Here is a 17,773-nt window from a genome sequence, read left to right as displayed (position 1 = left end):
CAAATCATTATGTATGTAAACTAGCTATAGCTACTTGCTTCTTTAGAAATTGAAATGTTTGTCACTATACCTCAAAAAGTTTCGAAATTTTCAGTTTACCCCGTCATCAATATAAGAGTGGATCAAGTTTATAGTCAAAGGGAATTAACTAAATAAATTTTGTGCTAGATACTAGAAATTACGCAGTTATATTTCCTGAATTAAAAATCTGTTGTGCCTCCAAATTTTTGAGTCCCTTTCACACTGGGAGAATGTAGATATATTATTTATCAATCTTTGACTGGGGAGACTGAACTCAATCCTCTGGACGTTTTTTTTCCTTAGTAAATCAACGCTTATCACTACACTATAGATAGTATGCGCTTGGCTAAGAAGCTCGTAACATTGCCATCCGGAAGTATAACCGACCAACACACAAAACTGTGTGTATCCATGAACGTTTATAGTCAGGTTAATACAGTTCAGTGAGCGTTACTCATAAACGCGTATGGCAAAAAAAAAAAAAAAAAAAAAACAATAACAAAGTCCTGAGTGACGTCATCTTCGAACTATCTATAAGCAGATGATTGAGCCCCAAGCAGTTGATTTGTTCATAATTATTTATTTTTTCACCAAAAGTGTTGAATGATAATGTTGTGACAGCGTGGCTCAGCGGTACCGAGTTCGATCACCTGCCGCTGCGCTGTGTGGTCTTGAGCAAGTCACCTCGTCCTAGCTGAATGTGCGGTGCTGCACTGCGGCGGACGCCTGGGTTTTTTCCAGTCTTCCCTTGGAATAGACCCTGGATACGACATTGCCCGGGACCGGAAAATTATTAATTATATCGTTATCCAGGGGTGTCAGTCCGGGTTTTTCAAGATGGTGGAAAAAGGGGCGTGGTGTGACCCATGGTTACCTACCAGTGCAATGCGCGGTCCAGTGCCTGAGCGGACACGTTCAAAAACGTTAGAATGAGTATTTCTCCTGTTTACAAAGAGTATAGATGCTATGCATTTGACTAAGAAACTCACAATATTGCCACCCTGAAAAATATTGGACTAACACACACAATTATGTGTACCTGAGTGATGTCAATTGTCAACTTCGTCCTATCTATACCAGTTTCGATTTCACTTTTAAATGTGTATTGTCTTTGTTTCGATCATAAGCAGTACTTGAACGCCATTTAACAAAATAAGAATAAAGCAAGAAAATAAATTCCAACGAGAACACAGATGCACACATCTAGTTTTGATTTTAATTAAAATGAAATCCATACGATACTGCTGAAGATATTTGAATACCGAGATACTTTTTCATGTGCACCAAATTTACAAGCACTTAAAAATTAGTAGACCTAAATCTTGCGATATTTAAAAAAAAAACACCCCCCCCCCCCCCCCCACCCCATCTCCCAAAATTTGAAAAAGAAAAAGAACCCCCCCCCCCCCCAAAAAAAAAAACAAAAAAAAAAAACAAACTAGGTATTAATCACAATAAGATCAAATGTGGATTGTTGTTTAGTGGAGAAACAAATTTTTCAAATCAAATTAAGACGATAAATATCCTTAATTGCCCCCATTGGACACGGCATTGTATATCAGCTAACCTCAACTGACCTCAGACAGGTAGCTATCATGGACGACTAATGGACCCTTGAGAGTACCATCCACTAATCAACTTATTTGCTGTAAGCAAGTGCAGATTCCATTGCAAGTGTAAACAAGTGTTCTGATTGATCGGTAACGAGGCAATCTCATTGGGAGGGGAAAAAGGCGTTTAGAGTTTGAGATGACGATGTTTGGGTATTAAACATCGGCATCAAATGCCGATTATTGTTATAACGATGTCGCTAAACAGGGGTTTTACTAAAATGTATGTCGTTATTTTGGGTTTTTTATTACTAATAACATATAGCAAAAAATTCGGGACCAAAGGTCAAGTCACGTTCCAGGCGTTGTCGTTATTCAGGGGTGTTGTTATCCAGAGGTTGCACTGTAAGTTTTTCTTTCCTAGGTGTAAGACGATGGATTTCCCAGCATTGAAGCTTTGTTGTCATTGATCTGCCCAATCAACTAGCTTGTTATCTTTCTGCAAATTATCCCTGTCGCTTAATTTGTTTACTTTGTTGCTGTATGCCTTGGTGTCATAAGCATACATTGAACACTTGGATGAGCTAGATAGGACACTAGGTAAATCATTAATGAAAATGACAAAGACGACAGGTCCAAGGATGCTACCTTGTGACCCCACTGACCACTTCTAGGATACTTTGTCTTGTACGCCAACTGTTTTCTGTCTATAATAAAGTGTCTAACTTATATCTTAAGAGTATTTCCATTAATGCCATATGTTTCCAGCTTCTTTAAGAGTCTTTGATGTGGGACAAAGTCTAGGTAGATTTCATCGATTGATGATTCTTTGTCTGGCATTTCTGTCCTGTCATTTAGTGTCATGAACAGTCAGAGACAAAACCATGTTGACAATCTGATAACCGCATGTTGACTGTTACATGGTCTATGATGCTATCTCTGACAATACTTTCCATTACTTTGCATACGATAGAAGTGAGACTAACAGGACAGTAGTTTCCCGGATTGGTCTTATCTCCTTTCTTGAATAGCGGTGTCACTTGAGTTCTTTGTTTTTTATAGATAGTAATGAGATTCCAGAAGAACTTCCATATACAGGCACCACTCAGGGAAGACCTGTGATCATACATCAAATGTCATGGGTTATATATAATAACATAGATATTTAATGATAATATAAATAGTATTCAATAGATTCAACATTGAAATGATCGGGAGTCGTACATATACTCCACTATTTCAATGTGCAATGTTTTTTTTACAATTAAGACATTTCCATGAGGAAGTATAGAATAACCATTAATATAGATATCTGCAAGAGATGCTTTAAAACACATACTTATACCTATCAGTAAATGTTTCAAACATATGATAGAATTAATGTAAAAAAAATTAATTAGAGGCAAAGGTTAAAATAAAAATAAGAGCCTAAATTATGGATTACTTTCCTTGTTCTGAGATTTTGTCATTTGGCAGAATATCTGGAGGAAAACTAACCAAAAATCCCCGAAATTGTTCTGCTGCTTTCTAGAGGTCAGATATAGAGTTTAATACTTATAATATTTCAGTTACTTTTAATTGTTGATTTGACTGATTTTGCGGGATCAAATAAAATCTTTGATATCTTAAGCAAAACTTTCAAAGATATCCGCACAGCTGTTTCTTAATTGCTATTGTAAACTGATAAAATTATTAATAACAAGCCGTTTTTCTGGTCTAATATAGCTCCTTTTTTTTCTTTGGATAAATATCACTTTAACTTCAGGTGAGCAAGTTATTACATTTACTATTAGTATTTGAAGTAGCGCCTGCATGTGAAATTTCAGCCGATATTTCTTTGCATTGCGATAGTGATAATGACGAGATAGTTTGTTCATGTTTGTAAAGGGTGTCATGAAAGTGATGAAACGAAATGAATAAATAACTGGCCCTCCATTTTAATAAACTCTTACTGAAAAGCTTTGTGCTATATCTTTATTTAGAAATTAGCTTTTGAGGCTCAACAGGGGATCAGAACTTATCACATTGTTTGAATTGCCAGTTGAGCTATCTGGATGGAAGAGACTTCTGTAGTTACACAGCACACCTAATGAACCCCGAACACCCCCCCCCCCCCCCTCTCAACCTTAACGAAAGATACTATAACCTGATGAAACATGTTTGTCATTTGCATTATCAAAACTGATGGGAAACACATTAAGTGATAATTGTGTTGGCCTTGTGTCGTAAACGACAACTGACTCAGCAAATTATTTTTGAATTTAGAAAAGTCACATCACTCATAAAAATGAAGCTATCTCAAATAGTAATATTTATTGGACATTACAACTTATTGAAAAAGTCCATAATGGGTAAAAAGTTAATGATAAAATAAAAGTAAAAAGAACTGTTAAACTACGGAAGTCCTCTCTCCAGATTGACCCAACTGTAAAGATGAGCTGAACATTTGTTGTGAGGTTGCATTTCTTTCAAAACATAATTTCTATGATCATTAATGTGTTTACAATTTTACAACATAAACAAGAATTACATTTTTATTATTCACTAAAGGACAGATGGGATTGGATTGTGGATTCTCCGAAGGATTCGATTCGTAACGGAGACTTGATCTTGAGGTAGGATTTCCAGTTTGTTTTCTTCCTCTCTGTCACTCTCTCTCTCTCTCTCTCTCTCTCTCTCTCTCTCTCTCTCTCTCTCTCTCTCTCTCTCTCTCTCTCTCTCTCTCTCTCTCTCTCCCTGTCTCTATCTCTCTCTCCCTGTCTCTCTCTGTCTCTCTCTCTCTCTGTCTCTCTGTCTCTCTCTTTGTCTCTCTTTCTCCTCTCTCTCTCTCTTTCTCTCTCTCTCTCTCTCTCTCTCTCTCTCTCTCTCTCTCTTTCTCGGACATGAAGACTTTTCAACAGCAGTATACTAAACTATTGATGGTCAGTAATTGAATGGATAAGAGATCCAAGTCTACGAAAAAGCTCTAAGATTTTAGTATATTTTTCAGGGTTGAAGTTGGGGGGTTGGGAGGAGGGGAATTATTTATGTGTTCTATTTTTTTTTCATGAACAAGCTAAAATAATTGTAATGATAGTAAAATGAATCATTCATCAACTAAATATTCGATTTTTTTCTGTATGATGATTGGGACACAAAATAACCAGTAAACAGAACACTGGTATATTGTTGAGTAAGAAATATTTTTGAAAATTCTACTTCTACTTCTACTACTCCTACTACTACCACTACTACAGCCACCACCATTAAGTTTTAGAGCTTGAGTTAATTTGAAAAAAAAAAGGAGCTTTGGTATGGCATATGACATTGTATTTAGAAATCTTATAGTTCTAATAATAAGATTTTGTATGCAGAAATTCTTCTTTCCGCCCTCAGTCCTCTCTGAAATTCCTTTGAGACCATTTCAAGTTGGCATCTCTGAAAATAGAGCTTAGTCAATTATTACAAAAAAATTTACTATCAGCCTTTTTGTTTACCATATATATGCTCACAGGACTGTTTTGTTGGTAAAATACCTGCCTTTGTCTGTGTTGGACATGCAAGACAAAATTAGAGAAACACTGTTCACCATGTTGGACACTGTATGTGAAGACCTTCATGGACATACTGCTCATAGAGCTGAAGTTTGTCCCCAGTTTTTGAAGCATAGGCAATAATTGCTTACTAAAAAAATAATAATTGATCTTTATATAGCGCAATATCCACTAAATGTGCTCAAAGCGCTTTACAAGGGGTCCCTGGTCAACAGAAACAATTAACATGTAGGACGGGACATGACACCTGTTAGGCGATATTACAATTTTTCGGACAAAGACAACGCTGTTAACGGCCAGGTACTCATTTTACACCTGAGTACGGTGAGAGAATGTGAGTAAAGAGCCTTTTCCAAGGACTCAACTATGCACCGAGCACGAGGCTCGAACCCAGGACTTTCCGATTCGAAAACGAGTCATACCACTAGACCGCATAGCCTTCAGATAGGCTGCTGGTCTATTGCAAAATATGTTCCGGAGATCCAATCCAGTCTGCCGAATCTCAGTTTCTTAGCCACGAGAGACACATGATGCAAAAGATATGGGCATTTGACAGATGGCAAAGATTTTCATAGAGGCAGCAATTGCAAAAAAATAGCGTGCACTATGTTTCTGTCATCTGTTTATGTGCCATGAATAATATAAATGTCATTCAAATATGTTTAATATTGTACATGATAAATACGCATACGCCTCTCACAAAATAGTATGTATATACTAGGACTAGGTCTCTCACAAAATATTATGTATGTATACTTAAACTATACATGGCACTTGGACATCTCTGTTAAAAACTCAGAAATAGGCTTGCAGTAGTAATGTCTTTTTTTCCCCTTCTAATAACGACTTAGGTAAGCCAAGCCTTGACTAAAAATCACCTTTGGTATAAGAGGCAGTGCCCTGGCCTGGTTTACATCGTATCTAAGTAATTGAAAGCAAGTTGTCAAAATAAATGATTGCTTTTCTTAAGAAACACCTCTTATATATGGCATACCCCAGGGCACTGTACTTGGTCATGTTTTATTTACTATATACACTCAACCCTTCTCTCTAATTTTCACAGAGCATAGCATGTAGTTTCACTTTTACGCCGACGATACCCAAATGTTCTATTCAGATATATCAAATTTTCCTAAACTTCTAACTCAGAAAAGTGTATATTAGTAGTAAAAAACTGGATAATTTTAAACTAGCGGCAAATATTTGGCCAATTTTTGGCAAATTTTGCTATTTTGATGGCAAATTTTACCATTTTATATGGCAAATTTTGGCGTTTGAAATGGCAAAAAACCACGGGGACAGCCCAATTTTTCTTTCACCAGTTATTATTTATAAGAAATTTGAAAACACAAGAAAAATTTCTTAATATACGTTTATTTATAGCTTTATTAAGAAAGACATATTTACATCAACAACGTTCTCATTTCAAATGATAGAATTTGTGACCAACCAAGTCAGTATGGTTATACAATAGGAATGACCAAGATTTAAAAAAAAATCTAGTTCGAATTGAAAAATGATCAGATCAGTGAAGAATATACATTTTTTAAAAATTTAACCCTCACCATACCGACTATAGGAAGTAGTCCTTTAGAGCCACTAGGCTCATGAAGCCGGAGTTTTTCCCGGTTTCTATAGCGTGAAGGTCTGAGGTTTGATCCCCAGTCGAGGTCGACTGATTTTTTGGGATGGTTTTTTCCTTGTATTTTTATTTTTTTGCTTTGTCTGGCACATTTCATACATACTTTGTTTAGTTCTTTAAAATTTTGCTCACTTTGCTCAAGTAAGGCATTGATTTGAACTCCAAGTTAAAAGTTATGCTTTTTAAAAAATCGAATCGAAGCATCAGGATCATCCCGAAATACTACCGTTTTGACATGATTAGTCACGTTTTATCTTTTGGTTTTTAAGGGTTTTACGGCGCTTGCATCACATGTAGGTCATATCAGCGCCAGTAAAAAAGAAGAAAATGGGATAGTAACAATTTCTAGAATTAAAATTAAAGCACCCAAGAGTAAGAAAGGAAATAGTTCAAATAGGGAAGAGATGTAGATTCCAAGAGCACACTATCAGAGTACTTAGTTTGAGATCACCTAAATGTCTCAATCAGACACCAGCACAAGATCCCACAATCAAATGTTTACAAATCATATGTTAAAAATAGAAAAAAAAGTTTTTAACAGAGAGATGACTTACAGGGAAAAAAATATCTCCCTATAACTATACATTCAATTGTTCCCCTCCCAGCCAAGGACTCTGTCCAGGATCAGGTCAAAACTAAGTAATCTCATTCCAAGACAAAGACAGAAAGAAATTGGAAAACGGATACGACAGGGGGATTGAAGACACAGCAAGGATCTCCTTGCCCACTTAGACTTTGTTTTTTTTTTAAGAGAGAGAGAGGGAAAAAAGATTATATTATTTATTATTTCAATTCACCATAACCTTTAAACATGGCAAGAAATAACGGAATTACATGTAATCATTGCGTACGACAAATATGGTTTATTTCGATATCTCATCATTATTGTTTGTTTTTATTTTTACAACACTAATGAATCAAGCTGGATACAGTGAGATGAAATTGTAACGGCGTTATGTCGGGCGTGACCAGATGCCAAAAAAAAAAAAAAAAAAAAAAATGTAGAAGAAAAAAAACCAACTAAAATTATAAAAAAATGGAAAATTTGAGTTGACGTCGGTTTGAAAGGTTATAGTTAAAGAATGAATGGAATTAAAGTCATTCGGCTCTTTGTTATTGCTTTTAGACCGCAAGTTAGGTGATTGGTTCTCACTTAAAATCCGTCAAAGAGACTATATATGCGCTTACAGTTACGCATAGATATATGTGTTGGTAGGATTGATCTGGCTGTATGATCAAGAGAGTATTTTGCCTAAACGCATAACATCAATAGTCATTCGTCTCAATAATATTATTTCATTTATCAGAGTTTAAACCATCCCGTCATAGTACTGTTTTGAAGCAATTGGTGACAAATTATATCAGTTGCGGCTATTTGTGTAGAGTGAACGGAGACCACATACAAAATGGCCTAATATTTGGCACCCATAGACCATTCTGCCGAAGTTCGACAAATAAAATTGGCCAGAAAACTTGTCCTCCACATTTTAATATCGATCGATTAAGAAAGAGACTCTAATTTTGCCAAAAACTCTCAAACCTGACAAGACCAGGCTCATTTTAAATTAAGAAATTAAGGCGCAGGCGCTGATGTCCGATAAAGAACTGAACAAGTGTATATGAAAGACAAAGCAAGAAATAAAAATACAAGAAAAAAAATTATCCCAAAAAATCAGTCTGGAGGTCTGAGGTTCGATCCCCATTCGAGGCAGACTGATTTTTTGGGATGTTTTTTTTTTCTTGTATTTTTTTCTTGCTTTGTCAGGCACTTTTCATACACACTTGTTCAGATCTTTATCTTGGTTCGTTTTAATATCGGTCGATATTTGTGGGACGAATTTTCTGGCGGGCCAAACTTTTTTTAAAATTTGCAGAGAAAGCCAGGATACAAGTCTTTGCTTCTGGCCGAGATAAGAGTTGTCAGATTGTTCTTTTAATGCCAACATACTTTTTGGATTAAAAAAAAAAACAAAAAACAAAAACAAACTGAAACAAAAAAGTTTAGCACAGTAGTAAGCAAATTTCGTGTTAGAAAGTAGACCGTGGTGTCATGATTATCAATCCTGATTTAATTAATTTTATAGGGGGAGTTGTTGTTTCTATTTTATTATTTTTAAAACTGCTGTAAAAAGAATTGTTTAAAAATAGCAGGCACAATCTGACATCTGAAATTGACAATAGAATGTTTTACCATTTTGACCATTATAACATCGGTACCCAACATTTAAGTCACTGAAAGATAAAAATACGCACACAAAAAATAGACAACAAAAAACAACAACAATAACAACAACAAAATCTGGCATTAAGCTTTACAAAATTAACTAGACCTTAAAACATTTTTTTAAAAAGTCCATATATATGGCCTTCGTGAATAAAGCAACCAGTGAGGAATGCAAATTCTAACATTATAAATTTTACTTTAAAGAACTGAACAAATGTGAATGAAAGGTGCCAGACAAAGCAAGAAAGGAAAATGCAAGAGAAAAACCATCCCAAAAAATCAGTCAACCTCAATTGGGGATCGAACCTCGGGCCTTCTGATTACCGGTCTGACGTGCTACCATTACACCACAGAGGCTCAGTTCAGTTATTTATCTTACATCGGTGCCTGCTCCTTAATTTCTAAATTTAATATTTTCAACAAAAGTTTACTTTCAGGATTGTCGGTAATCACCCTGCCTGTTTTCTGTTTTGTTTTTTTTTTGTTTTTTTTTTTCTTTTTTAAATTATTTTATTTCTTTTATTTTTCTTTTCTTTTTCCTTTGTCGCACACTGTTCAGTACACCCCCTTTTCAGATTTTGTATCTTATACAAGTAACAGTTACTTTGATTTCAAGGGGATTGGATCAATAAGTATTAGATTTAGGGAAAACAACAAAATCAGACTGAATTTTGAAAAAGAAAATCAAGCATGCTTTTATTGAATACAGCAAAACATAATGACATTTACCTTGAGCTCGTCATAACGATAAAAATAAACATTCACCAAGCAAAATTATGGTATATGAAACAAAACAAAATATTGAAACAAAAGATATAGAAATAAACAATCAACAAGACAAAGAATTAATGAAAGAAAAAGTCTCGTTATGGGATTACCAGTTTTATTTTTTACATATCTGGCATGATGGCTAAAAGACAACAACTACAATAAATACAAATAGATCTGTCAACATAATGATTTAATGTTCTCGGGGAACCCCCCCCCCCCCCCCCTCGCCGAAAAAAACCAAAAACAATCAAACAAATCAAAACAAAAACAAAACCCTCCAAAAAAACAAAAAACAACACACAATAAATTATTAATTGAAGCTATAAATCATTATCAATTTTTCATCAGCACATTCATATGTTGAGTCCATAATACGATCTCTAGCATCAAAACAGACCATTCATTATCAACAACTTTTGTTTAAATTAAGATGCGTATGTGGTCCTGTACTTGAGAAACCAAAGATTGGAAGTTCTACTGATTTTTTGTAAATTTGTAGTTGGCAAGTGTACAAAAGTATAGGAGTATTCCAAGAACCCAGTATCAAACGAAGAATTATTTACAATGAAACAGTTTGGATTTTGTCTTCCGTAAATATAATAATATTATTATAAAAGAAATTGGTAAGAACAAAAATTAAGATATGGAGATGAAACATTAATATTATAGTAGTTTACTTTTTAAAAAATAAGATAAGATATCAGTCTTGCTGGGATTTACTTTTCCCTCCCAAGTCCAAGATCTTTACAAAAATAACAAACGTCCTATTTACAAAGTCTGGATAATATCACACAAAAAAGGAGTTGGTCCATCTGGAAACATCTGTCGAATAAAATAAGAAAATATATTAAAATTGGGACCTACTGTCTCAAATCGGTATTATGTAAGGGTGAACTGGAAGTCGAAAAGTGAATTTAACCCCCTCCTTACCAACTATAGGAAAATTGTCACATTCGTTACGATACAACCAATATTTTTCTTCTTCAAATTTCTTTTGTACATCATAAAATTTAAAGAACATGAACAGTGTGTTAGAGAGAAAAATTATTTATGGCAAGAACTTTACTGCTATTATGTCAGAGTGATAAAAAAAATGTTTTTTTGTGTTACTCGGGTGTGAAGTTTTGAGGAAAAAATCCTGAAAATGACTGGTAGGAAGAGGGTTAAACTTATAATGATCACTCGATTGAGTGAATGCATTATATACCAAATTTAGTCCCTTAATTTGTGGATAAAGAAAATTTACAATGACCTCTCCACACGGGTCTGGTATCTCGGTGTTAAGGCTTGTTTTTCAAACAATTTGTGTGATTTTGTGAGTTTCGTTCACTCGTAGAAATCATGGAGTCCTAAAAAAGTGTTCACATGTGTGCTGTCCTCTTAAAAGTATTCGCTGTCTTGGTTACAACTAAAGGGCAGAATGCGTGATAACCGAATTGACCTTATATCGATTGTCGGCGGATCAAACCTCTGAAGTCTCGGTTGTCACTGTCGGTGTATCAGAACCCTGAAGTCTACATACGGGCTTTGCGCACCGTGTTTGTTATCAGTGGTCTGATCGGCCCAAAATTAAATAAAACATGGTGCTCAAAGCTCGTAAGTGGACCTTAGAGTTTTGATCCATCAATCGTGAACATGAGGACTTCAGAGGTTTGATCCGCCGACCATCGATATGCTATTTGTGTTTCATTTTTAAACAATAATAAAATGAAATAAATAGAATTTATAGTATAGAGTGTTCAATGGCTCTTTACAAGACATATTATTTGACACGAGATAATGATAGCGCAATATCCAGTATTCTACACCTCTCCCTAGATAGTAACGCGTAGTGATATCATGTTTACAATAATAATATGTGGCCTCAGATTATAAACCGTTAAATTTCACTAAAAATTAGATTCTTTAAAAAGAAGTATCATTTAAATGTTTTCAAATATTTCTGTTATTCAAAGATGTCGAAATAGGAGTCGATTGAGGGGTAGAATAAAATATTTCTTACACTCTTGCGATTTGGAATTCGAACTTTTTTCCTGACGAACACTCGCATGCTCATGCGGCGGTTGGGAACACGTCCGGGATTTCAAAAAAGGAAGAGTGTAAGAATCGTATATTAAACATGCTCAAAGCGCTTTACAAGGGGTCCCTAGCCAACAGCTACACTTAAGATATAGGACGAGACATGACGCGAGTTAGGCGGTGTTACATTTTTATTCCGACAGACAAAGCGCTGTTAACAGCAAGGTACTCATTTTAAACATGAGTACGGTGAAAGAATGTGACTAATGAGCCTTTTCAAAGGATTCGACTATGCGCCTCTAAGAGCGGAACTCGAAATCTTTTCGGTCCGAAGACAAGTGTGCCATACCAGAGGACCACATAGCCGCATTATACAGTTTTAAGCCAATGGGTCACATAAAGAGGTTTTAGCTAAATATAAAAACTCATATTTTAAAAAAATTACCTTATTCGTATTTACAGATCCCAATCTCAGGCTCCATGGAACAGAAGCTTCCCCCACCCACCATAAAATATTTCTTTGTAAGCTCAACATCTGAAATAAATTTTAAAAATAAAACGAATTAACAAACAAAGATATTAGAATGAACTATTGGGTAACCTCTGTCGTGTAATGGTAGCAGGTCTGGTCTGTAATCAGGAGGTCTGAAGTTGGATACCCAGTTGAGGAAGGCTGCTCTTTTTAGTTGATTTGTGGTGATGGTGGTTGTGATGATGATGATGATGATGATGATGATGATGATGATGATGACGACGACGACGAAGAAGAAAAGGAAGACGGCGGCGACGACGACGACGACGATGATGATGATGATGATGATGATGATGATGATGATGATGATGATGATGATGGTGATGATGATGATGATGATGATGATGATGGGGAAAAAGATGATGATGATGACGACGACGACGCCGATTATGTGATGGTGATGATGATGATGATTATTATTATTATGATGACGACGACGACGAGTAAATCTTGAATACCTACCCGGTTCATAGTAACTGGAAATTTTGTAGGATTTTCCAAGAGCTTTGATCAATTTCCCACCTATTTGAAGCATTGGGAGCTTGACTTTGATTCCATTTCCGTCAATCTGTGGGTATATATATGTTGGTAGTAGTAGTTGTGGTTGTTGTTGTTGCTGCTGCTGCTGTTCTTGTAGTAATAGTAGTAGTAGTAGTAGTAGTAGTAGTAGTAGTAGTAGTAGTAGTAGTAGTAGTAGTAGTAGTAGTAGTAGTGTAGTAGTAGTAGTAGTAGTAGTAGTAGTAGTAGTAGTAGTAGTAGTAGTAGTCAGAAATAATAATAATAATAATAATAATAATAATAATAATAATAATAATAATAATAATAATAATAATAATAATAATAATAATAATAATAATAATAATAAAACACATTTATACAGCGCTCATTCTCGTTTAAAACACAAGCTCTGGGCACTTTACAATATAAATTATCAATTTTGAGTGAAAAAAATGCAATGCAATGAATTCATAGCCAAATCAAAGATTCATAGCGTCAATAAAAGCAAATACTGTAAAGATGTGTCTTTAGATTCTTTTTAAAAGCAGGTAAAGACTTGCACTCCCTCAGACCACGTGGTAGTTCATTCCAAATCTTGGGGCCTAAATAAACAAAAGATCTATCACCAAATTTTGTTCTTGATCTTTTTACCGAAATTTTTGTTTGGTCATTACATGATCTTAAAGTGTAATTTTCAAATTTACACATGACCACGTGATCTGTGAGAAATACCGGTGCTATAAGATACGCTGCTTTTTAATATGAACGCTTTTCAATGGGCAACCAGTGGAGAGAGGCCAACAAAGGGGTTGCATGATCAAACTTTCGTTTGCCAAAAACTAATCTTGCTGCACTATTTTGCAGTAATTGTAATTGTTTTATAGAAGCCTGAGGTAAGTTGACAAGCATGGAGTTACAATTAGTTTCGAAAAAATGAGGGAGACAACCAATGTTTTACATGTTCCAATTGTAAAATACTGACGGATCGAACTGATTTTCTTCAATTGAAAGTATAAAGATTTACAGAGAGCAGACATGTGAGCTGAGATTCTCATTTCTGAATCAAAATAGACACCCAAATTTTTCAGAGTCTTTGAAACTTTGATCTTTTCACCCCCTATCAACACCTCAAGACCATCATTCACCTTCAACTGCCCTCTATTTCCCACAATCATCACTTTTGTTTTTGACTCATTCATTTTGAACTTGTTTGCATCCATCCACGTCTTTACACCCGTCACACATTCTTCCACACGTTTCACAATAGTGGTGGTGGTGGTGGTGGGGATTGTAGTAGTAGTAGTAGTGGTAGTAGTAGTAGTAGTATTAGTAGTAGTAGTAGTAGTAGTAGTAGTAGTAGTAGTAATAGTAGTAGTAGTCGTCGTCGTCGTCGTCCGCGGCGTCGTCGTCGTCGTAGTAGTAATAGTAGTAGTAGTAGTAGTAGTAGTAGTAGTAGTAGTAGTAGTAGTAGTAATAGTAGTAGTAGTAGTAGTAGTAGTAGTAGTAGTAGTAGTAGTAGTAGTAGTAGTAGTAGTAGTAGTAGTAGTAGTAGTAGTAGTAGTAGTAATAGTAGTAGTCGTCGTCGTCGTCGTCCGCGGCGTCGTCGTCGTCGTAGTAGTAATAGTAGTAGTAGTAGTAGTAGTAGTAGTAGTAGTAGTAGTTAGTAGTAGCAGCAGTAGTAGTGGTAGTAGTAGTAGTAGTAGTAGTAGTAGTAGTAGTAGTAGTAGTAGTAGTAGTAGTAGTAGTAGTAGTAGTAGTAGTTGTTATTCTTCTTCTTCTTCTTCTTCTTCTTGTTGTTGTTTTTTCCTATTTTTTTCTTTTATGATTCAGCGTCATGAGTAGAAAATGCCGAGTAAGATGATATCCCACCATATTAGTGTCAATGTAGACGTTGAGGCGGTCATCTTTCACGTCCACCCGGCTGATGACTCGGTTCATCTCAAGAATGGCTTCCATGTCCGGGTGATGTCCAGCGGGAATGTCCACCTCAAGCAGGGACATACTCGCAGGCTGAGTAGGGGACAACGAAAAACACTTATAATATACGTTTATGTATAATATAATTATATTTTGATGGATGCGGTTAAGTAAAACGCTTACAAGTTCTGCTCGCCAAAGCTATCATAACCAACATAAAAATTGTGTGTAACCTTTAAGCTTTAACTTTATGGTCTCACAATAAGGGTTTATTGAGATTAAAAAGGTTTTTGTTTGGGTTTTTTTAATTTTCTTTGTTTTGATGACGAGGAGTTTAAACCCGACCCATCTATCGTTTGTCCTTCCGAAACTTTTACACATATTTTTAGGATTACAGGCTTCAGGCAGCCTATGTATATTAAGTAATGTATTCTTCTCAGTGTTGTATGAATGCCAATTTTTGAAAAATTATCAATGCACAAAGACGAGACAGATGGAGTTGATAATTTTGATGATAATGATGTTAAAGATGACACTAAAGATGGCGGTAATGATTTTGTTAATGGTGTTGATAACGATGAAAATCATGTTGTTGTTGGTCGTGATGGTGGTAGTGGTGGGCTTCCTGCTGCAGTTTGTTTATTTGTTGTCATTGTGATTGTCTTTGTTGCTGCTATTAATGTTATCGTTGATGATTATAATCGTATCAATATCGTTTAATACACGGTACCTTCCCATCTGTGGTCCAAATCTTGACCGATAATGCAAAACCATCAGCAGTACTCATCACCTCATGGTCCATGCCGTAAATGACCGGCCGGGTCTCGGACAGTACATTGAAGTGGAAGACAAGCTGGAAAACGGGTGATTTGAACGTATTACTACTACTACTACTACTACTACTACTACTACTATACTACTACTACTTACTACTACTACTACTACTACTACTAACTACTATAACTACTACTACTACTATACTATACTACTACTACTATACTACATTATACTATACTACTACTACTACTACTACTACTACTATCTACTACTATACTACTACTACTACTACTACTACTACTACTACTACTACTACTACTACTACTATACTACTACTATACTACTACTACTATACTACTACTACTACTACTACTACTACTACTACTACTACAATATATAATACTAATAATAATAATAATAATAATAATAATAATAATAATAATAATAATAATAATATAATAATTTAATAATAATTATAAATAACATTTACTAATACCATTATACTACACTACATACTACTACTACTACTACTACTACTACTACTACTACTACTACTACTACTATTACTATTACTACTACCACTACAATAACAAGAGAGAGAGAGAGAGAGAGAGAGAGAGAGAGAGAGAGAAAAGAGATGGAGTGCTTGAGAGAGAGAGAGAGAGAGAGAGAGAGAGAGAGAGAGAGAGAGAGAGAGAGAGGGAGAAGGGGTGAGCAGGAAGAGGAAGAAATGAAGGACTGATTAGTACTTACATCAACAAGGACTGTACTCTTACTGGTGTCTTTGTTTGCTGGAGTCTGAGCATTGATCTGTATCTCACTGCCCGGCTGTAACAACAGATAATAAAGAATTAAACAACATTCAACAACACTAATGAATTAGTCTCATTAAAGGTTAAAAGTCACAAGTTACCAGACTAGCACGGTTGGCCACACATGTGACTTCAAAGTAAATAAAATCAAAAATTTAACTTGTCCCCCCAAAACGGTTTAATATGAGCGATCTATATTCATGTTTTCGTCCAACCCAGTCATCAATCACTATGATTTGTTGCTGTTCAACGATACGATATTTCTTCAGAAATGTAAACACGCTGCTTTGTTTATGAAAGTTGTAAGCATACACATGTGTCAAGCTGAACAGGATGACCAATGGGATGTTAGATATTTCAAAAACTGTGAACACTTTTCACTATGTGGGCCACTTTGAGCACATATTCCAATGTGACCAATGACCTCGAGCACACGGAAATGTAATATAGATCATGCCCATTCGGGATGATTTATGAAATTTCGGTTGTTGTCATTTTATTATTATTTTTTTGGACTGTCTTTGTCGCTTTGAATTAAAACTATCTTTTCTCTCCTCAATATAACAAAAAGCCTTATATTTTTGTATATAAATGAAGTTTTTGTCTTTAAATTCACCTCAGGCCTGATAACCCAACCTGTTATGGTGTCATTGTTGTTCGACTGTGGGCAGGCTCCACGTTGAGGCAGGTTGAGTGTTTTGGGATGATTTTAACTCGTATTATTTTTTGTCTGCTTTCTTTCAAACAAACAAAACAAATGTAAGCTTTTATATAGAGCAATATCCAATAATTATGCTCAAAACGCTAGACAAAGGGTCCCTGGCCAACAGCAACACGTAACATGTAGAACAAGGCATGTCACTTTTTTTTCTGACAGAGATCACGCAGGTACTCATTTTACACCTGAGTACGGTGAGAGAATGTGAGTAAAGAGTCTTCTTTTCCAAGGACTAAACTATGCGCTGAGCGAGGCTCGAACCCAAGACCTTCCGATCTGTAAGCGAGTGTCATACCACAAGACCACATAGCAGCACATAAGACATGGTGGACATTAGAATTTTTGTAAAAATAAAAGTTACAATTAAAAGAAAATAATGTTACAACTGTAGAGCTATTAATTTATTCTAATACCGCCTGATACCAATGGAATACGATGAATGTGATTATGAAATATCAATGTTAAAAGTAAAAGCATTGGCACTGTAGTTGGAGACGAATTGTAATTAATTAATCAATGAATGAATTAATCAATTCCTTAACCTCCTCCTTACCACCCATAGAAAAATCGTCACATTTATTGTTACGATTCAGCCAACATTTTTGTCATTCTAATTTCTTTTGTACATCAAAATATTTGAACAAAAATGTTTGCTATCTAGAATTTAAAGTATATTAGTACAGTGTTGAAGAGCTCGTTTGGCAAAAAAAAAAAGTATTGCAAGAACTAATAGATTTTGTGTTTGAGCGAAATAAATCT

General features: G+C 35.3%; 1 protein-coding gene across 6 annotated transcripts in view; it reads right to left on the bottom strand.

The window, feature by feature from the left end:
• Nucleotides 1-9,431: 9,431 nt before the first annotated feature.
• The window catches only part of LOC144970696 (CD109 antigen-like), a 91,727-nt gene continuing 83,385 nt past the window's right edge, over nt 9,432-17,773 (bottom strand). For all 6 annotated transcript variants that reach the window (XM_078910598.1, XM_078910600.1, XM_078910599.1 and 3 more), the window contains 6 exons: nt 16,238-16,312; nt 15,438-15,560; nt 14,660-14,800; nt 12,755-12,860; nt 12,206-12,295; nt 9,432-10,563 (listed from right to left, as the gene is read on the bottom strand). In XM_078910598.1, the coding sequence (XP_078766724.1) occupies nt 12,207-12,295; nt 12,755-12,860; nt 14,660-14,800; nt 15,438-15,560; nt 16,238-16,312 (534 nt within the window). In that variant the 3' untranslated portion in view covers nt 9,432-10,563; nt 12,206. The remainder of the gene's footprint in view (nt 10,564-12,205; nt 12,296-12,754; nt 12,861-14,659; nt 14,801-15,437; nt 15,561-16,237; nt 16,313-17,773) is intronic.

Source organism: Berghia stephanieae, chromosome 4 (genome assembly GCF_034508935.2).
Source record: "Berghia stephanieae isolate SIO BIC M18660-M18661 chromosome 4, UCSD_Bste_1.3, whole genome shotgun sequence".
NCBI classification, from domain to species: Eukaryota; Metazoa; Mollusca; class Gastropoda; order Nudibranchia; family Aeolidiidae; genus Berghia; species Berghia stephanieae.
Note: the sequence above shows the minus strand (reverse complement) of the source record. Positions and strands in the feature narration are given on the sequence as shown.